The sequence below is a fragment of the Dermacentor albipictus genome, chromosome 1 (genome assembly GCF_038994185.2).
Source record: "Dermacentor albipictus isolate Rhodes 1998 colony chromosome 1, USDA_Dalb.pri_finalv2, whole genome shotgun sequence".
Lineage (NCBI taxonomy): Eukaryota > Metazoa > Arthropoda > Arachnida > Ixodida > Ixodidae > Dermacentor > Dermacentor albipictus.
This window is the reverse complement of record NC_091821.1, coordinates 455,043,564-455,067,405: the sequence shown is the minus strand read 5'-3', so window position 1 is coordinate 455,067,405 and position 23,842 is coordinate 455,043,564. Positions and strand designations below refer to the sequence as shown.

Sequence of the window (23,842 nt, the reverse complement as noted above, 5' to 3'; positions counted from 1 at the left end):
TTCAAATCCCGGGAAAGCCGTTCTGCAGATTTTCTTCCCGTTTACAGTTCAGCGTACCAGAACATTATGCAATCTTGCGTCCGCCTTCTGCTCTTTAAGAAACCCTGGTGCCAGGGACCGGGCCTCTTGCTCCTGCTTGTGGCATCCTTGGACGTCTGCGTGGCATTTGGCTACTGCTTTCGCTGGAGGTTCCACAAGAAAGCATCCAGCCTCATCGACCGCGCGAACAAGCAGCTGTCCCGGCTCACTGACACGAAGTGCTTCTCCAGGTATGAACAGTTTATTTGAACAATCAAATTCTGCCGCGTTCGCGAGGGTCCGACAGACAGAAGTTGCCACGCATCCACTACTCGTGGCTACTAATTGACACCCCCCCCGTTCCCATGCAGTGCAGCCAAATGTCCGCTAAGATGACGCCTCGCAGTGTAACAGCTGAGAACACCTCTTCTCTCCCGAGAAGCGGTTGTTGCCATCCGGTTTAACAATGCAGAAGGCCACGCAGACTGCCTTACAACACGTCGCTCTTGCAGACTGCTATCCAACGCGACTCCTGTGCCTGAATTTCCGGATGCCCCGGCAGCGGCGGTTTGCTGCTGCGACAATCGAGTCGTTTTCGTGGCTACCGGCTATAGCGCAGTGGCTATGGGACTACGCTGCCGGCGTACCTCATAATTAGGTCGCTGTTTTCGCACGTAATACCCAAAATTTATTATTGCTAGGTTATATCGTAACGGGGATATTTTTGTAGCGCCCGTATACGTTTGCCCTATATACGAAATGCCGGAACACCTGAGACGTCGACTGCACACTAACAATTATTTTGCTGCTGGCGCTTTACGCTAGCAACCGCGTATAGCACGGCTGCTCACTCCCACAGTAAATGTAGTAATAATCTGTCAACCGTTCAAACTCCACACCGATAGATGGCGCTATCACCGGGGCAGCTCGGATGCTCAGGTCTGCGCCTGCGGTAACCAAATACTCCGTAGAATGGTAATAGCGACATTCTAAAGCTGTCTGACCTGAGGAAAACCGGCGGTTTCGCTATAAGGTTGTTTTAGGTACCTCAAGGCGGGTTTCATAATGTGTTTATCGTAATGCTAAACGCGCTGCTTCGCTTTCAGGTGCGCCTGTGCCGTGGTGCTGACCGGCATGCTAGCGTTCGTCGCCATCGACTCGCGGCTGCACCGACCTCGCGTCACGGCTGCCACTGGAGTCGTGCTGCTTGTCGGCTTCGGTTACACCTTTTCCAAGAACCGCAGCAAGGCACGCAGACCACGTGATATCTACCACTACGTGCACTAAAGCCCGATTTCTTTTACAAAGCTCTAGTTGAACTCAGCTCAAATAACATCGCCGCTTCGCAAATCCTATTTAGACTGAAGGCCGCCAAAAATGTTAATGCCGACGAGAATAGATTATAAGCTACATCACTTTTTCATCGCATTCTCCGTGTCATTGCTTATACATCAATGCTGTTTCTGCGCACACAGTAAGAACTCACCATCCGGCTATTTAGACTTCTCTTGGCAAGCAAAACCCAAAAGCTCGACAGCTTGGTCTGAAGCTCGCAGCTTTGTCTGTATGCCTCATTCGCTATACTAGACAACGCTCTCGTTTCTTTCAACTATATTTTCGCCTTATCTGGCAGTATTGCATATACTGTTAGCTGTTTATGCTGTAGTGCAAGTACTAAAAGTACCTTGAATGAAAGAGCCATTAGAGTTAGGCCACTGAACGTCCACAAGCGAAAGAACAACAGGGAGGACCTTCCGGTTTCGTTGCAGCTGTGGACAAGCAGCGCACGGAAACAAAATATCACTATAACGAAGTTGTATTCGAAGAGAAACACCTGCGCTGTATCATGCCCTCTAGTGCACCTCCAGCTCGAGATTTTTTCCATGTTAGCTGAACATAATTACTACCGAAAAAGCCATCAGCTGACGTTCTCTCAAATTTGCTTACATTATTCACATTTGAGGTTCTGTCACCTTCTCGTCAATGAGCGGCGAGAAAGCTTAGTCGTTATTGACAGTGTGTCTGTTTTCTGGACTTGGCTAAAAGATTGCATTGATTCCTAAACGTACGAGGATCTTCTGTTCGCATGGTATTTCAAGGTATGATAAGCTCTAGTTCTTGCAGTTTGCTGGAGAGAAAAAATCTAGTGGCCAGATACTGAAGCATCAAAGTGAAATACTTCGTTTTTGAAGAAGCAGACAGCAATATGGTTTGCTACCGGAAAATGTTCCAAAAGTCGCAAATGCCATGGATGACTTTCAACAAGACAACTTTTGCATTTCTAGACGTTTTCTTTCTTATATTAAAGGACGGATTCCTTACATTACCAATGACAATGCCCCTTGGGCAACTTAGTGATTCAATAATCGTGTGTCTGCAAGTTTCGCGTGGTATATGCATCGAAAAAACAAGCAAAGTGGTTACTAAGCAAAGCCAGTGGGGACTTGATGTTCGGAGGAACGATCTGTACTTACCTGCAGCTGTCTCCAGCTAATGTCACTGTCTACAACTGTGTCGAACGTTCTACGCACCAAGTTACAAAATAGCATTTCCTGTCAAATATCTCCTATTGTAGAATGTAGAAAACTCAACTCGAAGCTGTGCTGCTACATTAGTGAGTAAAATGTAGCATTTTAATTTTGTTATTAGTTTTAAGCGCAACACATGTTCAAATATTACCTTCCAAGAATGTCTGCTTTTTATATCAGGCCGTCTGGCCTGATCGACGGCTACCTAATTAAAAAGTCGCAGTTTCGCCCGAAGGGTGAAGCATCGACTGCGATAACAAATTAGTGGACAGCTATACGAAGTAAGTATATGAGTTTTATCGGCCGTATAAGATTGCGTACGTTCGCTTACTAACTAAATTAACAAGCACGGTGTCACGGGCGCGCAGGTAAACATGAACACATCTCGCTCGATAACCGCAGAAACTCGATCGCTGTAAAAAACACTGGAGTGAAGAAACGCGGCAGCAGCAGCGAGCGAATTGACCTTCATGCTGGCTCTAGCTGCAATGCGAACTAAACGTCGAAAGCACAACGCATACTAAGCTACCGGCACTCCGCGTCTTTGTGCACATCGCAGATCGCGTTGAAAATGAGGCCCGCGCAGGCGCCCACTTTTTCCACGATGCAGATCGCTTAAGATACGGCGGCCGCGCGGTCGCGCCGTAAGCAGCAGCCACCGGAGTAGAACGTCCCCCCCCATCCTCCTCCCTTGCCTCGGGCGCGACAGAAGACGGCGCGCTTCCACCCCGCCTTCCTCCCTCGTGCGAGATTGAACCGCGATCGTCAGCTGACCCTCACAAGCTATCACTCGCACATGCAGCGTACGGCACACGGTGATGATGTTATCGTATTTGGACTTTTATATGGAACATCACGACGTCGGCGACGACTACGGTGACGGCATAAATGCGCTTGGAGTATGCATATAATAATTGCTATCGCAGTACAAGTCTTGACATCAGCATTTGGGCTTTCGTTTTGTTGTTCGACAGCTAATGACGCGACAGAGCTAAAAGTGACCCACGTGCAGAAGTTTCTTGTTTTCAAACTTTTCTTTTTCTCGTTTACGTTTCCCAAAAGCCGAGGCTGGGCACAATATCGCAAGCTGCCGGCGACACATGAGCTGTTGTATACATAGAAAATTTTAACACTTAGGGCTGGTCGTTTGTCTCATAACAAACACCCTTACCTTTGAGCTTGCAAAAATTTGTACTAAGCATGACTGTGAGTTGAAACCACTCCGGTGATGAGAGAAGCCGTTTTTAAAAAATGAGCACCAAATTTTACCGCCTTCTTCACATGAAGACATAAGACACGAAATTTTAGCTCTGATATTTATCAAAAATATTTCGTGCACTTTTCATGTCGCGTTGACAGGTCAGATTGTATACTTAGCGCAAAAAGTTTCGAAAAGGGAAAACTTCATTTGTGCCCACCAGTGATTCGATTTTACCCCTCATGACTGAATGAAGGTGTTAGTCATGGGACGAAACAAGCACCCTTAAGGGAGCATATTTTTTTTTTTACGGAGCAAACGTAGATTTACAAAACCAAAACGTCGGCCTCTTCACTTCACATTCCTTTCCTATCGTTATGTGCTTCCTGTTGCAACAGTGAGCCTTATTTTACACTCCAAATAACCTCTGCTAGTCGTTACTCTTATGTCAGTCAGCTGGGAATTTCATCGCTGTTTTAAGGACTCTTGCTGCGAATTATAAGCAACTACACTACGATAAAAGAAAATGTTGCCAAGCTTGGTCTTGATAGTGTTTGTGTAACACTACTTCCTTGTGTTGAGCAGGTAAAGTGGCGTCCCGTGCTGAGCGGACTGCTGCTTCAGTTTGCGCTGGGCTTGCTCCTCGTTCGTTGGCATCTCGGGAGGAGCGTCCTCGTCTGCTTCGCCGAGAAGATAGCCGCCATCATCTCGTTTGCCGGCCGCGGGGGCAGCTTCGTGTTTGGATACCTGAGCACAGGAGAGCTTGAAGGAGGCCTGCCCCGCCAAGAACCCGTGCTCGCAGTCACGGTGGGTATGCTTCGCGCCTCCCTGTTCTCACGACATAACTATAGCGTCAGTAGCTGGCAGCCCGTGTGCATATTTAGCGGCGTGCTGTTCTTTTTCCACAACTCTGCTTCAGCCACTTCCAGTCATTCGTTCTCAATCAGCGATTTTGTTTAATGAATGGAAAGAGCGCTTGCACGGAGCGCGTACGCACCTCACGTGGAAATGGAATCCGACAGAAGGTGGTGCACGTGCCCGGACATGTCTAGTGAAACTGACACGTCATTGAACCGATGTGGCACATTGTCTCCTCATCTTGTGGCATTCGCCTGTACTACGCTCTTCGTTGTTGTTGTTGTTCGGTGCAGAAGCCAAAACAAACTTCTCCCCTGGCAGACATCGCACCTGGCCGGCCTACATGAACGCAGTATAAAAATATCCTCGCACGATACCGTTCTGATGAAGTTGCATGGCATGTTCTTTTTTTTACTTTTTAGGCTCTAGATCCCATTTTAAAAAAAGATTGATTGCAGGCGCCGCGACTACAATCATTTATGTAGGGATGGAAAAGTAACCGACGAGAAGCTAGGCTTTTACATTATCGGTTCCTCGGCAGAATGTAGCTGCTTAACGCAATCCTTCGCTTGACAACCGTGGCTCTCCACTCGGTGCACAACGTGCTTGAACGTGTGTCTGAAGTCGTAACGCAGCAGAGTGAAAAATAACAAAGGGTGGCAGAGCTTCAGGCAAAGTGATGATAATTCACAGTTCACTGGCGTAGTAGGCTGGATGTTGTTGACGGAAGACAGTGGTACGTAATTAAATTCCAGAACGACAGAAAATTTAGCTTAATGTAGACTCCTCTAACTTTATCTTCATGTCCTGAGAGGGTGGAAACGGTTAAAATAACAGTTTCCAGAAGTTACAAATGAGGCAGCAGGCGTCCAAGCGTCACTGCACTTCTAGAAAGATATTTCTTTGAGGCCCTGCTTGCAGCCTAAGGTGAATGCTTGAGATAGCAAGAATTCAATTATGGCATGCATGGCTCTGCTAGTTGATTCACTGCGCAACTGAGCGCCCTATACGGTGCTTTCTGTATCGACTGCACACCAGTAGGACGTGAACCCGCTTGGTTGCCGGACATCATTCTGCTTACCTTACCAGGCTCACGCGCATGCCAGGAGCAGCGCAGACGTATTTTTCTCGTCTTCTAATGACGGAAGATACGTGCGCCTCCTCAATCTACCGAAAGAGAGAGAGAGAGAATAGAATAGATGAAAGGCAGGGACGTTAACCAGGACTGAACTTGGTTGGCTGCCCTGCATTGGCCGGAGGAGGTGGGGAGGGAATGATTAAGAGAAGAAGAGAAAGTCTGTGTTGGATGTCGCCAACGTACTAACACTTCTTTGCCTATGTCACAGAATATCCCTCAGTCCGGATCACTGACGGTCAGTCAGTCTGGCAGCCTTCAAAATTTGTAGCAGCGCTCCTGTGGCCCTTTGTACAGGCTATATGCGAAGCCATGGTCCCAAGATCTTATTCGAGATCGATGGTTTCCTGTCCAACTGATTTAGAGTTATGCAGAGATTATGTATTTCATTTTCAAAGGATGGACAGTAGCATAGGAGATGTTCTATAGTCTCTTCGACGCTGCGAGCGCTATAGGCGCTTTCGGGCATTCCAATAAAATATGCATATGCATTGGCAATTACAACGCCCAGGCGTAAGCAACGCAACATTGTTCGCTCACTTGGGGCAAGCCCAGGCAGCAGCCGCAGTTGCATAGATGAGTCGAGAGAATTCAATCGATGGTGAGTGAATTTATGCGTGTGACACTTCTCGAATGTCATACACTGTGCTAGCTTAGTGTTGGGCGGCGTCAGTGTTCGATAAAGGTACAGAAACAAGGTTTGTTTCCCCGTGTGCTTTCCTAGGAGCTTCGTCGGTGAGGTGATTGCCGGAGATGCCGCAATGACCCGGAAGCCACTGAAACACGATGTTCTGTCTTTTCGCGATCACATTATGGTGCGTCTCTTGTATCTCCGACAGAATTTGTACGCAGGACCTGTCACGAACAGCCGACAAAAGTAATTGTACGCCGCCTTTCAGTCGCAGGATATGGCCCTCCGAAAAGTCAGCCTACCGATAGAGGCTGCTACAAATCCATTAGCGATAGCGTCCTTGTTTATGATCCCAAATGCAACAGAGTTGCGCCTATATTTTGCTTTGGCCGCTGGCGCCGCTAGTCACGTGGTCCCTATCACGTGGGCTAAAATGACGTCAATGTACCACTGCGCTGCAAAGAAGCCAGCTTCACAAATGCGACGCCGACTTTTCCTTACCTTCAATGCCATCAACAAAGCAAGCTGCTTCCGTAACACGCGTGACATGACATGTTATGTCATGAATCCCTTGACGTGACATAAATGACAGGCACGCATGGCATGTCACGATATTATTCTCATGACATGCGTGACATAACATCATGAATAAGATTACATGTGTCACATAACAAGAATGTTGTTGCGTGCATGATATCAAACGCAGACATGACGCTTGTGACATGTGCGCATGACATGACACGCATACCTGGAATGACATAAATGGCATATCATTTATTTCATGATGACATACATAGCATGACACGGCATGAATGACATGACATGCATGCGTGACATGAATTTCAATGCGAATCATCACGACATGAATGGCATGCATGCATGACATGACATGCGAAGCATGAGTCAAATTCACACATGGGTTCACATGCATGACACGAATTACACGGCATGTCATGACATGAACAGAAAATACATGCATGACATAACATGAATGGCATGTCTCGACATGTACGACCACGAGCGCATGCCTAATGGCCCAAACTAGAAATGCGTGACAGGATATGAATGACCTGACATAACTTACATGATAAAGCTGCATGCCAGGTCACTCGTCGTCTTTCACGCAAGACATGTCATGACATGCATATCATGTCGATAATGTCATAATAAACATATTATGCGATTCATGTCATAATATACATACCAGGCACGTACCCAGGATTTTTTTTCGGGGGGGGGGGGGGGGCCACCACCTCCATCATCATCATCACCACCATCATCATCATCATAATCATCATCATCAGCCTGTTTTATGTCCACTGCAGGACGAAGGCCTCTCCCTGCGATCTCCAATTACCCCTGTCCTGCAACAACCGATTCGAACTAGCGCCCACGAATTTCCTAATTTCATCGCTCCACCTAGTGTTTTGTCGTCCTCGATTGCGTTTCCCTTCTCTTGGCACCCATTCTGTAACCCTAATGGTCCAACGGTTATCTAACCAGCGCATTACATGACCTGCCCACTACATTTTTTCCTCTTGATGTCAATTAGAATATCGTTTATACCCGTTCGCTCTCTGATCCAAACCACTCTCTTTCTCTCTCTTAACGTTATGCCTAGCAATCTTCGTTCGATCTCTCTTTGCGCGGTCCTTAACTTGCTCTCAAGTCTCCGCTTCATATGTCAGCACTGGCAAAATGCACTGATTGCACACCTCACTTTTCAATAATAATGGTAAGCTTCCAGTGAGGAGCTGGCAATGTCTGCCGTATGCGATCCAACCTATTTTTATTCTTCTGTGAATTTCCTTCTCATGATCAGGGTTCCCTGTGATTAATTGACCTAGGTAAACGTACTCCTTCATAGTCTCTAGTGGCCGACTGGCGATCCTGATCTCTTGTTCCTTTGCCGGGCTATTTATCATTATCTTCATCTTCTGTAAATTAATATTCAACCCCACTCTCACACTCTCTCTGTTAATGTCTCCAATCATTTGTTGTAACTCGTCTGCATTGTTGTTGAATAGAACAATGTCATCGGCAAACGAAAGGTTGCTGAGATATCTGCCGTCGATCTTTACTCTTAAGCCTTTCCAGTTTAATAGCTTGAATTCTTCTAAGCACGCAGTGAATAGCTTTGGAGAAATTGTGTCTCCCTGTCTGACCCCTTTCTCTATCGGTATCTCCCTGCTTTTCTTGTGTAGAATTAAGGTAGCTGTAGAACCTCTGTAGATATTCTTACGCGAAGGACGAGTCAGTAAGACGAGGAACTATTTACAGAATATATTTACAACAATGGTTGCAGCGCTGACCGGTTAGATTCACAGCGCGAGCCCAGTTCGTTCTTCCTCCTCTTTTCTGGAGTGATGGCGCCTACGTGCCTCGTTCAAACAAACAAATACTACACGCATGTAGCAATATTTTCCAAGCTTTTTACGTAAGCGTGCTGTACTCCTTGATTACGTAGTGCCTCTATGGTTGCTGGTATCTCTACTGAATCAAATGCCTTTTCGTAATCTATATAAGCCACATAGAGATGCTTAATGTACTCTGCAGATTTCGCGATAACCTGATTGATGACATGGATGTAATCCATTGTAAAGTATCTCTTCCTGAAGTCAGCCTGTTCCCTTGGTTGACAAAATCCAGTGTTGCCCTTATTCTATTGGAGATTATTTTGGTAAATATTTTATATTATACTGGGAGCAAGCTAATGGTCCCATAATTTTCAATTCTTTAATGTCTCCTCTTTTGTGGATTAGTATAATGTCTGCATTCTTCCAGTATTCTGGGACCCTTGCAGTCGATAGACACTTCGTATAAAGATCCGCCAGTTTTCCAAGCATTATGTCTTCTCCATCCTTGATTAAATCAACTGTTATTCCACCTTCTCCTCCCACTCGTTTCATGTCTTGCAGGGCCCTTCTGACCTCATCGCTAGTTTTAGGAGAGTTTCTGTATCCTGTTCACTGCTGTTTTAAGTGAGGTATCGTGACTCCTCTGGGTATTGTATACAGGTCAGCTTAGAATTTTTCCGCTGCTTTTACTATATCTTCGAGATTGCTGATGATATTATCCTTCTTATCTTTTACTGCATACATCATTGTTTGTCCTATGCCAGGTTTCTTTTTTACTGATTTCAGGCTGCGTTCATTTCTTACGGCTTCTTCAGTCTTTCTCATGTTATAGTTTCGAATATCAGTTATTTTCGCCTTGTTGATCAGTTTTGACAGTTCCGTGAATTGCGTAACGCTGTGCGGCCGCCAGTCCCATACAACCGCGTAGAGCGCAGGACTCTGCTATTCTATACGTACTGCGCTCACGACGAAAGGTTAGAAATACACCCACATAAGCACAGCAGAGAAGTGGCTACGTGAGGCGGTTCGACCGATAACTGTAGAAGCGTCATTCAAAACAAGTAATTGTTCTCCACTTCCGGTGGCGTTTTCTCTACTTCCTTTTTAAATAAAAAGATGTTGATCCATAAATATTCTCATAAACAACGGTTAACTTTTTTATTATTCGCTTTTGCTTGCAGTTTCGTTGTTGCCTTGGCTCTCTCCCTTAGATCGCTTAATTTCTCAACTCCTTGCGATTTTTGTTTCCAGTTGCCAATTTTGCACGAAAAGTGCTATACAATTAGGGAAAAACAGACGAGGTAACGGGCGACAGTAATCTTGCTTATGGATTTAAGGGTTATTGCAGGGTTTCATGATGGACGCTCTTTCACATTATTTTATTTCCCACCTTATCTAACCCATATCACGTGTATATGGTTCCGGGCATCTGCCAGCGTCGCGGCCAGCCGTATCTCAAGGAAATAATGAAGCAATGGGATAAGTTAAACGCAAGTGGCATTTTCTCCGGCCGCAACTCGTTCCATGAGAGTACAGACCAGCTGAGTAACAGCCGCATCCCTCTCCCGGTCCCAGGATCAGCCTAAACAAAGGAGGTTGAACTAACAAAAGCGACAGCTATGTGCGTGACGGTTGAATAGATGGTGACAACTGAACGCATCTCGATTTAATCGCGCGGGTGCGGAATCTATGAGAAAACTGTCCTTCACGTTACAAGAGGTGCCGATAACTACCGCCATCTAAAAGGAGTGAAAAAGGCAGCATAATGCTGACCGATGAACAGCTGCCAAGTCTCAACATTGATCTGGCGGCGCTTTAGGAATGTGTGAGGAGTGGTGGCGTGGGTGGGGAGACGGGAGGGGGGGGGGGTATGCCACTTGATTTCGGGGGGGGCCCGGGCCCCCCCGGGCCCCCCCCCCCCTGGGTACGTGCCTGATACATACTATGCCATGCATGCACGTCATAACATTTCAAGCACGTCATAATGCGTCATTTTTGTCATGCCTTTCATGTCCTGGATGCATGTCATACATATCGCTATATGATACAGTTAAAGAAATTAACACGACGTAATAGACTCAATCATAGCATTGCCGTCATTTATATCTTGAAGATCATGTCATACCATGCATTCATGTTATGCATACGATGACTAAGCCCTATTAAAGGTCATTTAAACAAACGAACGTTACGGCATCACGATGGCGTACAAGGATGGATGGATGGATGGATGGATGGATGGATGGATGGATGGATGGATGGATGGATGGATGGATGGATGGATGGATGGATGGATGGATGGATGGATGGATGGATGGATGGATGGATGGATGGATGGATGGATGGATGGATGGATGGATGGATGGATGAAAAGATGGATGGATGAAAAGATGGATGGATGTATGTATGTATGGATGGATGGATGGATGGATGGATGGATGGATGGATGGATGGATGGATGGATGGATGGATGGAGGGATGGATGGATGGATGGATGGATGGATGGATGGATGGATGGATGGATGGATGGATGGATGGATGGATGGATGGATGGATGGATGGATGGACGATAGTTAGGACACCCTGTACAATATTATATTAGGAAGAGAACGCTGAATAGCGTGCTTTGTTTCCATACCGACGACGTGCGCTGCTCTGGCGCCATATCGTAGCCATCGTCACCGCACAGCCCTTCTTGTGCGGCACTACGCTTCTCTTCTCGCGATTTCTTTCCACCAACGATGAGAGCAGCCCTTCGTCGCGGGGAAATCGTGCGACCAGTGCCAGCGGCGACAACAACCAAAGGCCGCGTGACATCAAGCCTTACTCGTAGCCGCTCGCCATCGCCCCTTGCAGGAGTATTGATAGACGTCACACACGCTGGTACTGCGGAGCACGGTGGTGCTGCGGGCTGACCTCAGTCGCAGACGCCGCGGACGAGCGTAGCCCTCCCTACCTCACGCCACCCTGCCCCCCCCTCCTCCCCCCCCCCCCCCCCCCCACGTAAGTGCAGATGAGATCGCCCACGCGGCGGCAACTCAGAGCATGCCCAGGCCGTTTGCGCTCCGCTCCTCTTCCATTTCCCGCTTCATGCTTTCCGTGTAGCCCCCTCTTCCACTTTCCGCCTCGCGCGCTCTTTCATCTAACGCGGCGCTCCGCGTTCGCTTTCATCTTTCACCTGTGCTCGTTCGCTAGGTTACGAGGTATAACAGCGTCGACGCCCAACGCACGAACGGACGCTTAAGAGCTGCGCCCTAAAGATATACATGATATAATCGCAATGCATCAACATAATGTCGTCTTCTGAGTGCACTTATGATGCAGTGTTTATTTTTTCATATTTTGGTACAGCATTCCTTTATTGAGTAATTTTGTACTAGACCGTACACTATAGCCTTATGACTATGGGCTCATTTATAGAGCGCATCTTTTAGGCGCCCGTTCCTGCGGCGAGCGTCGGCGTAACCAAGCGAACTAGCGCCGCGAAGAATGAAAGCGAGCACGGAGCGCAGCGGGAGATGAAAGAAAGGCGATAGTGCAGGTAGAGAGTGAAGCGGAACCATGAGGCGGCAAGCGGAGGAGGAGCGGAGGGACGTCCTGCGCATGCGCAGAGTTGCCGGTGGCCTAGACATCCACAGCCGCGTGGGCTATCTCATCTGTGCTTTCGAGGGGGGCCAGGGTGCCGCGAGCTCGGAAGGGGGGGGGGGGGGGGGTGCGTGGGTGAGGCTACGCTCGTCCGCGGCGTCTGCTGCTGAGGTCAGTCGCCGGTAGCAGCGTGTTTGATGGGGATCACTGCTCCTGCGAGGGACGATGGCGAGCGACTACGAGTAAGGCTCCATGTGACGCTGCCTTGGGTGTTATTGCCGCTGACACTGTTGGCAGAGTTACCCGCGACGAAGGGCCGCTCTCGTCGGTGGTGGAACGAAAGTGTGAGAAGAAAAGCGTATTGCCGCGCAAGACGGCCCTTGTAGCGACGATGCCTACGAGATAGCGCTAGTGTAGCATGCGAATTGTCTCAATGAAAACAAAGTGCTGCTTGAGTGGAGGTGCGTCTCCGGCGGCTGCTGGGAGTCGTACCCACGCGCTGCCTCTCGCGATCTCCCCGATTAGCGAAGCACGCGTGCCACACTTCGCTCCACTTGGAGCGTGCCGCACGAGACGGATTGTCCGCGCCAGCCAATATACCGCGAAATGAAAACACGTAGAGCTGCGCTCAAATTTCGCATTAGGGAGTATCGTCGGTGAATTCTTCATTGTCTATTTAAACAGTGAAATCAAGCAAGGGTTTACCACACAAATCGCAAATAACATTTCATATCAAGGAAAATATAGGAATCTGCTGGCTCTTCTTTTTTTTTGGCTTAGTAAATTCGTACAAACGATTACGTGTTGCTTGACTAATAAGTATAGTAGTGTACCAATTAACTGGTAATTGGTTTGCGGAGACATCTAAAATCGAAAACTCGTTACAGCTTATCAAAAACGCTACTATGGACTTTGAGTTACGTTTTCCGCGCTTAAGTTTGAGGTAACCTGTAAAGGCGAATCATGCAGTTGCTGAAACTGCATCAATATGAAAGCACGTACTTTCCCTTCCCGCTGTTAACTCTGAAAGCAGTCTGGGAGATGCGCTCGACCTGCGCGGTTCTTTCGCACGAGCTTTTTTCCCCTTTTTTTTTTGTCAAACAAGACTCTGCTTCTGACCACTCTGCAGGTGGTGTCGACAATGGTGTTCTTCGGGCTACTGGTTTCTGTCCTGTGCCACTACGGTCTTCTGCAGTTCCTGGCGTTCAGGTTCGCCAGGCTGATAGCTGCTGCCATTGGCACCACGGCCCTCGAGTCCTACTGCGCCGCCTGTAACATCTATCTCGGCATGGTGCGCTGTTCTCGGCTTACTCACTTGCAGATACTTAACCGTCATGGAATGGCTTCCTAAGTACATTGGTCATTTCTGCGAATTCTCGTCATTTTGGAACTCGGGATTTTGTTACTTGTGTTGAAAATAGATTCCTGCTGAAAAGGTAGCGTGTGAGTTCACATAGTTTCGTGCGTTCGTTGTTTAATCTAATTAAGAGTTATCTATCCTAGTGTACCTCTCCAGTGCAAATAATTTGGAAGACATACAGAAGTTGGAGAACGCACAAGGATTGCATGCGGGCAAAAGCAACCGTGTTTTAGTGGTGATATACGATTCAATAAAAGCGCAACCTGTATCAGCAGGCGCAATGCACAAGTAATCACTGCACCCCTCTATAACTTGGCTGTAAACTTTAATTGTAAAGATTACGGACCACTTTTCAAAAGTATCAACCCTGCGTTTAAACGTATTATGCTGCTGTGACAGAAGTACTGGTGACAGCCGTGCCACCTATATTCGTGTGACTCTAAACAACAACCTCATATTAAATCAACGTCCTAATATTAAATTAACGTCACCACTTGGCTACGGTGCAAATCAGCCCGAGTTCCAGAAAGGCGTAAAAGTGCTGGCATATTGTCAGTACACTTGTTTCGCTTGTATATAGCCACCGTGGTCACGGCGCGACATTTTATCGTTTCACTAAAGAGATGCAGCCTTTCATCTTATCAGATTACACCTCCACTTTGACAACGCAGATCGACTCGGCGGTTCTGTTAAGGCCGTACCTGGCGCAGCTCACGAGGTCAGAGCTGCACACGGTCATGACGTGCGGCTTCGCAACTATATCGGGGAGCTTGTTCGCGGTCTTCACAGTGTTCGGCGTGAGTACTGCGTTTCTTTTTGGCAGCTTATCTTGCGCAGTCATAAAAAAAACACTGAAAGATGTGCTACTAAATTTAATGCGATAACACTATTGGTCGAGAGATCGGGCTATAGGTACCAGCACCGTCTCCGTGTTAGTGTGTATGGGCCATCGTGGGCGTGCATTGAAATGTACTCGGCGAAGTAAGAGGCAAGTACCTACCTTTTACTTCTTTTTCGATTCTCTGTCAAAGAAAAGATGCTTACTAAGGTTAGTTAAGCAAGACACGCCATAGACACTGGGCTGAGCTGCTAAGGTTACAGGGGACACAAAATGGCATATGGATTGAACGAGTTCGTTCTTCAACGAACTCGATAAAGATAAAAGAAACCTTGGTGCATGTTAGCTGAGACGCCCAATGTCGTTGTGTGATCTAACGGGTATTTTATCATGAGATCTGAAATGTTCCATTCCCAAGGACATCTCACTGCTACAAATCATCCTTCCCAAACGTATAGTGGAATTTCCGATGTCTATTCTTGTAAGAGCCGTGTTTCTTCTTGTTTGTACTGTTCCCTTGCCATATTTTGTCGCTAAGGTAAACGAGCCTTCTGAAATCAGCAAAACTGCTATATGTGGAGTAGAAAGTTTTCGAAATGTTTCGGCCAGCAGGTTATGTAAGCTAAGCTGCAAGTTGAATGCCTAATTTAAACAATTATTAAGTTCTAAACATTTTAGCTGCATCAATTGTAATGAGCAGATGCACACTGTCACATGCCACTAATATAGCAGCGCTACCTTCGTGAGTTCTAGCGCATTTCAATTGCTAATAAGTACTCATTGCTATACATAACTCAGCGCTACGTGAATTCATATCACAGCCGTTTTCGCTGGACGACAGCATCGACAGGTGCTGGTGTTGCTTATATGGACAGAGCAAATGTTGCTCCTCGTGAAATATTTGAAAATTATGAATAGTGACATTCGCTGTTCAATTTATTATAATTATAAAAACCACCATTGTTCTATAGCTATATTTGATGATGTTAGCTAGCCGCCGAATAAGCCATTGCGTATTTCGAGGAAGAGGCACAGTTTTTCGAGCAAACGCGCACGTACACCTTTTCAATATACGTAACCTTAGAAATTGCTTCATAACTGCTTGTGCAGCCTTCGTTAAAAGAAAGCAGATACGCAGTTTTGATCGTTCGCGTATGTATTGAACACATCGCTAGCGATCAATATGTCCAAGTGACGCCGGCATGAAGTTTAACCACATTTAACCTCAGATGCAATCTTTTCGTATTGCATAATGAGTGAAAGATGCGCAAGTTGGTGGGCATTCGTAGCTACGCTCGGGCGACGCGGTTAATCAATGAGCGCGGCGTAACACAGACAATGGAGGAGAGACGGAGGCGTCCCGATTTTCTTATTCGTTTACATTATTTTGTCCTTGTCAAGTCTCAACGCTACATCTACGCATTGCACTCAGGAACAAGGACTACGCAGAACCTTCACGTAAATAAAACAATTGGAACATAAATTACGGAAGCTACCACTAGCGTTTGTTCTGTGCGCTACGTCCACGTGCCGACACACATGAGTACAGCCCACCATGATAGGGACTATACGATCCGGATCCTCGCGAATCGTGTTCTTTGTCGACTCTACGTACGAATGCGTGCGAGTTATTCAAGCGAAGCTGACGAGGGCTAGCGATTCATACAGGAAAGCATGGAACGATGGCACGCCGACATAACACACAGCAGCATCCTTCCTTAGCATCAACGGCATAAAATGCTGTAATACCATGGAGGAAGGAAAAAAAATGAGGAGATGCCCAACCCCCTCCGCCCGCTTGGAGGAAAGTGTGGAGGAAGTCACATGGTATTTTTCGTTTTGGAGGCCACGTTGTTGGGGCACAATCGCGATTTTGTTACGGTGATTTGGTTTCATGCGTGTACTGCCCCGTAGGTTTCATACCATGGCAAATGCGTCATTTGCGCAGGATTGCGTTAAAGAAACGCTGTGTCTAAATACGCTGCGTTATCTAGACCATGCTCTCCTGGCTGTTGTTTTGGCCAGGTGGAACTCGAAGAAGTAAAAAGCGTGGAGCGAGCGTGCATGCAACGCCCTACACCACGTACTAGGCCACGGACGAGAGACGATCAGGGAATATATTGCCCGTGTTCGGTAGATTCGTTCTAACGTGTCGTCAGAGACTGAAACCGCGTTACTTCAGAATATGTACGATAAGCGCCTTGCAGGTCAGTGATAGCTGTGCAGTGTTCCTGCTTCTGACAGCGCACGATGCATTTGTGGCGCGTTGTTACATGCCACGAATGCATCGTCCGCTATCAAAAGCAGGGACACTTCACAGCTGTCACAGACCTGCAAGGCGTTCATCGTAGATATTCTAAAGGGATGAACCCTCCCTACCGCAGATATCTGTGTGCTCTAGGAGCGGAGGGAAGTGAATGTGGGCGGATGCGGTGCAAGAGTGAACAAAGCTTACCATACAGACCATTTGTTACCATACAGAACAATATAGATCATTTGTTCCTCTTTGAAATCAGAACTCAGTGAATCCATCGTGCAACCCCAAAATATAAAAAAAGACCAAACATCGTTGACAGCTTCGCGTCAATCAAAGCGAGAGACCGAGTGTTGAAGGCAGCAAAGAAATGGTAACATAAGTGCTTCTGCCTTGGACTTTGAGGACAGTGCTTCTATATATAATAAACACCTTTGTAGACCAAACAAAGTGCTCTTAGGAAAGGCCCTGGCAGCCAATACGGTGAAAAACTGGCGTTTCGCTTCGGTGTCTGCAGGCAAAATCCTGATGCGAAAGGCTTAGCAAACCAAAGTGTTGCATGTGACATACGCGGTGATCTGACAAAAGTTGTCTCATCTCATGGCTCATAGTGTATGACAAATTGAACAAGTAAAACTAGGCAATGATAATTTATCGTCCCTTCATATCAACGTAAGAAGCACCCAAAAAAATTCAAATAACCTTCTCGCTTACTTGTCGCAGCACTCTTTTCGCTATACGACATTATTGGCTTCACGGTAACATGGCTGAAAGAAAGCGAATACACTCATATACCGGGATACGAATTAATATCTCTACCTAGAGGTCTTCCTGTGGCAGCGGTGTTAGATTGTCTACCAGAAACGGGCTGAGATTGCACGGCTGTGATGTTCAAATATACAGCAAAAATACAATTGAGGCCCTTTTTTGTTAGGTTCCAGTTGTAGTCTTCAAATAAGTGTCACTTACCGGCCTTCCAGCTCATGCACGAGCGAATTTATTGCAGAAATGGAGGCTATTTTGCTGCCGCTCACAATACAAAGTGGTCCCATTCTTATGTGTGGTGATTTTAACATTGATTTATTGGATAATGATTCCAGTGATTACGTATTTCTTCTCGAGTCATTCCAGCTTGGAAATGTTATCATGACTCCACTCGGATGGCGAGTCAACCTGCATTTATAAAAGACAGTATACTGTTCAATCAGAACATCCCTTTACGCTCAAGTTTTTATGATGTTGTCATTGCGGACGACTGTCTTGTATTTCTCTTGTAGCCGCGACCTTGTATGTTACCTCTGCATCAAAGGCATCCAAATCAATTTGTCCACCTATACTATGCGAACGTTAAATCACTACTTGAATGTACCGATTTTGCAGCCTTGCAATGCGTTGATTTAAACCTCGATTTTGATAATTTTTTTCGCTGATATTAAAAATATATTAGCCCAATGTACACATACATGCTCAAGATACAATTATAAGATACCCTTATGTCCGTGGGTGACACAGGAGATTCTTAGCATAGCGAAAAGAAAGGACTCATTCTACAATAAATGGAAAAAAGGACAAAGCGAACAAATACTCTCATGCTCAGTTTATGTATTACAGGAATAAATCTGTTGCAATGTTGAGAAAATCAGAGATGGAATACCTCACTAGGTTTATCACAAAAAAACAAAGGCGATACAACACAGCAGTGGAAGATTGTGAGGGACACAACTGGATTAAACCAAGAAAAGCGAGTAACCCCCAACGAGTTTTCTTTTTTTGTTATTGCTGGAGTGGGGGTGCTGCCTGAAAAGTTAAGTCGAACCGCCGCCATCTTACCATAGGCAAGAAATTAGGTCAGCAAAAAGCGGGAAATATACGAAGCCATTTCTTCCCACTCGGTGCTATTTAGGATGTTTAATTTAGCCGTACATACGAGTATCGTTGGACGTCTTTCTTTCTGTCACTAGTTTCAGAAGGAAGCCTAAATGTCTTTCTTTTTCAAATTAGGCAGCAACTTCGAGCTTTTATGTTCAAATAGCCCTAGCATTTGCAATACCTGACCAAAAGGACGCCAGCTGTCAGAAGTTTCAGCTCTCACGGGCGTCTCTCAAAGTACAGGCAAACTCTGGCTTCACCTGTGATGGTTAGGAACTGCTGCGGCTGCGACTCCAGCTTATTTTTTTTAAACCTGCTTGGTAACCCCTAGTAGCACCTCTCCGCAGGTGGCCAGCTATTTTAACAATTTCTTTATCAATGTAGGTTAAAACCTGGCTAATAAAATTCCACCGTTGACACCTACCGGTATTGTACGCATGGCTGTCGACACTAGATTCCAGTTTCGTGTCATGAGTATCGATGAGATAAAAACCGGTTGTCAGTACGATGTCTGTGAATAAAGCAGCCGGCCATGAGTCCATCCCGAACGAGTGGTTAAGGTAAATATTGATACTCTTTGCACGCACTTATGCCACCTCCTTAATCATCCCCTATAGAGAGTAGTTGCTGCCCAGATATACTAAAAATTGCTGAATTTGTTCCCATATAAAAATCTCGAGATCAGAACGAACTGAGTATGCTATAGGCTTATATTAGTATTAGGCATCATTAACACCCTTTTTGAAATAAACTATATAGGAGCGCAAGAATTTTAATAACGAAACTAATAATATTGTTTCACAACATCATAGCTCTGCTTCAAACAAGTCAACATCTACAGCTTTTCACAGCACATTATTTCTACTATAAACCAAAATAAAATTGCGGTTGTGTTGTATTTATACATTAAAAAGGCATTCGACACAGTTTGCCACACTATATTTGTGCGCAAGTTAGAAGGCTATGGTTTCTCTGATAACGCACTGAAATTCCATTCGAGTTAGTTATCATTTCGTATACAAAATTTGAAAATTTCGGTGCTACACTCTGATAAATGGCAAGCAGTATTGTCCCTCTCCCGTTCTTACAACTTTATGCTTTTCGTTATGTCACTCTCACATTAGCTATTCCGCTGAGTCTTGGGGGCTTACATATGTAACATACTTGTTGCCTTTATGGCGTCTTCAAAAGCGGGCATTACGCGTCATTATGCATCATTAGTTCCAATCCACCATGTCTCTCAGATGAAAATTTGTTTGAGAAGCTCGGTATCTTATCCTTTATGTCACTGCGACATCATCAGATCTGCATCACCATAAACAACATTATCTAAACTAATCCTCCATTACTATAGAGTATTTTCTTTTTCCCAAACCGCATCACAAGGCAAGCTTCTAATATCAATTTCAGCCTACCAAAATATAGCAACGTGTACGATGAACAGTTAATTCAGTTTGCCAGCGCAAAAGTTTGTTAAGAGCTACGAATCAAAGTAAAGGCAACAGGAGATATTAAACGAGTTGTAGATTGTATCACTTTTCTAACCAAACAGAATGGTGAATTTTCTTGTCACTCCTGCACGTCAATTCTTTTTTTTTCGCTTTTTTTCTTTTTTCGTTGTTTTTTCCTTCTTTTCTTAAACCTTAATTTTGGTGTGAAATGTTTGTCTTCATAGAATTGCGCGTTGACATGCATCAAGTACAAACACGCGTTGGTAAAATTTTGTGTGTTTTTCAGTCGTACATCATGTTTACATGTAAAGACATTGAGCGTTGCTTGTGTTTTCTCCCTTACGCATCACCTATATGCATAGTCGATATTAGGACGGCTACTAGCTTTTGAGCTACCGGCCCAAACGGTGTTTTGTACATTTATTTCTGGTTTAAGATAAAGCGGTTCCTCCCCAGAACAAAACAGAAATGGGCTCGACAGAAGTGCGCCTGCGCTAACACGAAACGGCTGACGGTCGCGCGTCCCGGCCATCGCGCTAGCCGCATGCATGCGTAATTACTTTTCAGCACCGGGCGGAGGATAACACAGAACTTTGTTTCCGTGAATTTTCACTCCCCGTGTGAACGATAGACCTCTGGCCGTAGTCAGTGTATATAAACGCGTAGTGACGTTCTCCTCTGCTTTCCTCTTCGTCCACCCGCTGTGGCTCGTCACATCTCCACGGTGCTCGGCCGCCCGAAAACTTACAACCAGCATACGTGTATGTTCTAATAAACTGCAGGTGGGCTAGCCACAGGTCGGGATGTAAGTCAAATGTGCTGCCGGTCATCGCCTGTGCACTCTTGCAATGCAGTGAGAACACACAGATTTATTTCCCCCAAAGCGAGAACGAATAGCCGGCAGCAAGGCTCACTGTCAGTGGCGTAGCACCAGGGGGGGGGGGGGGGGGGGGGCGTGGGCCCCGGGTGCAAGGGGCCAGTGAGGGAGGGGGGAGGGGTGTCATATACGTCTGAAGAAACCCCTCTTTCCGCGGGCTACACCCAGCGGGGGGGTGACAGAAGACCTAAGGGCCCCGGGTGCCACGTGACCTAGCTACGCCACTGCTCACTGTATAACTTTAGGAGTTCGCTGTGAACTCCTTTCAACGCTCTGCTAAAGCACAATACTCGGCGAAATTACTTAGGCCGCGGTATCGCGAAGATGTACACCGCGACTGGATCTGTAGGTCGGATCACCACGACGCGCGCACGTCCGCACAGACCGGCGCGGTTGCGCGCCGAAGGAGTGTAGACAAGAGAGGAGAATCTGCGCCAACAAGATGGCGGAGTAACGCCAACTTGCGGCGTCATTGAGCTTCAGAAAGAGTGACGTCTGTGCGTCTCCTTAGTTCTTTCCTCCCAGCGCAAAACACCAACCAACGTTACTGCAATCAATCGCGCGGAAAGGGGTGTTAAGCTGCGCCACGTGCAATCAGCCATGTGAAACTTGACGTAAAAGTTGACAATGCAAATAGTGTGCGACTTTTAAGCTCTAATAACTTATTTCGGCAAACATACAGTCTGCCTAGTTAAAGGACATATGCGATAGAACAATGCTTAATAAAATTCATTATATGTTTAGATTAACAATTGTAAATTTACAGAAATTTCCTTCAGGTATCATGCTACTAACCGGAACAAATAGGATTGTCTTGAAGGATGGGGTGGCGGAGCCAAACAGTGTTAAAGCGTTCACTTGCTGTAGCAATTGTCTGATCATATGTGATCGCTTCTCGGCCTTTTGGCTAAGATCAGAGTGAGTGGATCAGGTGCGTTTCACGTGCGTATCATCAGCGGGGGGCGGACACTCCGTATACATCCCATTGGCCGTTTTCGAGCAGACGCTCTTTCGACGCTAGCGCCAAGGTCCCCTTCAGTTACGGCCCTAACCAACGGGCGACGCATTAAGCAAAATGGCGGCGCACATGATTGTTTACGTTGTCATGGCAACAGCAATAGCAGCCGCGCGGCACCTCCTCTCCCAGACATTTTTCTTTCTTTTTTGTTTTTTTTATGCCGACCCGCTCCACTCCCTTTCCCCCATGCCGCGCGCGCCGCTCACTTTTTTTCGTTTTTACAGCGGCGCGTTTTTTTTCTTTTTTATACGCGCTTGTTACCACGCGCCAGCTGGCAAGCAATGCGCGCGCTACGCCGCGCATTGGCATTGCTTGCGAGCTGGCGCGTGGTGCGCCGTGGGCTATGCGTTGGCACGCACGCAGTCTTGCCCATACTTATATTATACCAGCATGTGCCGGGACATAAAAAAAATTCCACTTCCAACACAACAGATGTTTAGTCTCGCTTTATTGACTTCGTTTCCGAAAAGAGATTTTTCTTACAACGTGGTGCGATACACGCTCAAAAAATGAGCAAAAGTGACAGGTGCATGACATATACAAGAGTACTAAAGACAAAAGTTCACAGATGGTGAACTAACAAAAGGAAGTGCTAGGAAACGCGAAGGTCATTTCATGTACACACATATAAAAACACGATTTTTATATAACGTCCTCAAGACCTAAATGTAGACGAGCTCCTGGTATGTGCACTAAGATATTGCACGAAATTGCACGACGTGTGTGACATAGTCATGACAACTATAAAAAGGGAAAACTCACTAGTAATGGCAAAAACAATGACACGCAAAATACCTGAAAGATAGAATAAAATGCTAACATGGTTTGATTGAGAGCCATACCAAAAGAAAGCTTACTTATAAATCTGCACGAAAGTGTATGAAGCGCTTGACATGTTCATTACTGCTGAACAAATTGAAAAAAACATGGCAGAAAAAATAACGTACTAAAAACTGAAACACACATTATCACATTATTTTGCACTTTGCCACAACTTGAGTAACGGTGGCAAGGGGAACAGAAGATAGTCGGCTTTTGCAGCAGCACATAGAAAACATTCGCAGAAAGGCTTATTCCTCAATCAAAGACCAGGTAAAACAAGCCAACACGACTTTTCTTTCTACCCGAATGCAATGCTTAGCAATAAAATTACGTCACTTAAGTCACTAAGTCGTACCTACTGGGCTCTCCCTTGTATAATAAACACGAACTGCAAAAATCTGCATGTAGGACACTTGCAATGCTTATGCTTTCCAGAGGGAAAAAAAAGCGTATCATGCCTACACATGAAAGTTGTTCGCGCGGTTTTCCCATCGGGGGTTGCTGAGATAGTACAGAAACACTAACAGTAATTTTTCAGCTGTTAGTACGTTTGTAGAACGTGACACACAGAAAAAGCACAGAGGGCGGTATGGAAAGCTGGGCAAGTTACTGAAGTTGCAGAATGAGACTTGGCACAGAAAAACACAAGCCACAGACCAGGTGACAATGAGGAGGAACATCTATTTGTCAGTTTTCTCTACCGGGAAGAGGCAAGTGTAGCACAATCAAGGCGCAACGACGTCCGGAGCCTCATGGAGTACACAAATGGACAGGGCTGTGTTCGTGTACATGCGCCTTCTGATGTCCTTGGGTCTGAGCGCTCACCTGTTGTCTTTAGGCACCCGGAACAACCTTGCACGACTTGTTTTTGAGGTATTTGTGCACCACTGCACGATGCACGAGCGGTACGAGTCGTGAAACGGGTGAAACATCGCGGAGCACAAGCACACAGCTACCGAGGACCACAGAATTGACGAAACTAGCCACGTCTGTCAACGCATAGCAGCGCACGCATCTCGATGACCGTAGATAACAAAAATAAA

At 46.1% G+C, this 23,842-nt stretch overlaps 1 protein-coding gene across 1 annotated transcript in view; it reads left to right on the top strand.

Moving 5' to 3' along the window:
- LOC139059315 (uncharacterized transporter YutK-like) overlaps positions 1-23,842 on the top strand; it is a 68,847-nt gene that overhangs the window by 6,000 nt on the left and 39,005 nt on the right. The window contains exons 3-7 of the mRNA XM_070537545.1: positions 100-269; positions 1,125-1,266; positions 4,330-4,551; positions 13,440-13,601; positions 14,342-14,467. Of these exons, the coding sequence (XP_070393646.1) occupies positions 100-269; positions 1,125-1,266; positions 4,330-4,551; positions 13,440-13,601; positions 14,342-14,467 (822 nt within the window). The remainder of the gene's footprint in view (positions 1-99; positions 270-1,124; positions 1,267-4,329; positions 4,552-13,439; positions 13,602-14,341; positions 14,468-23,842) is intronic.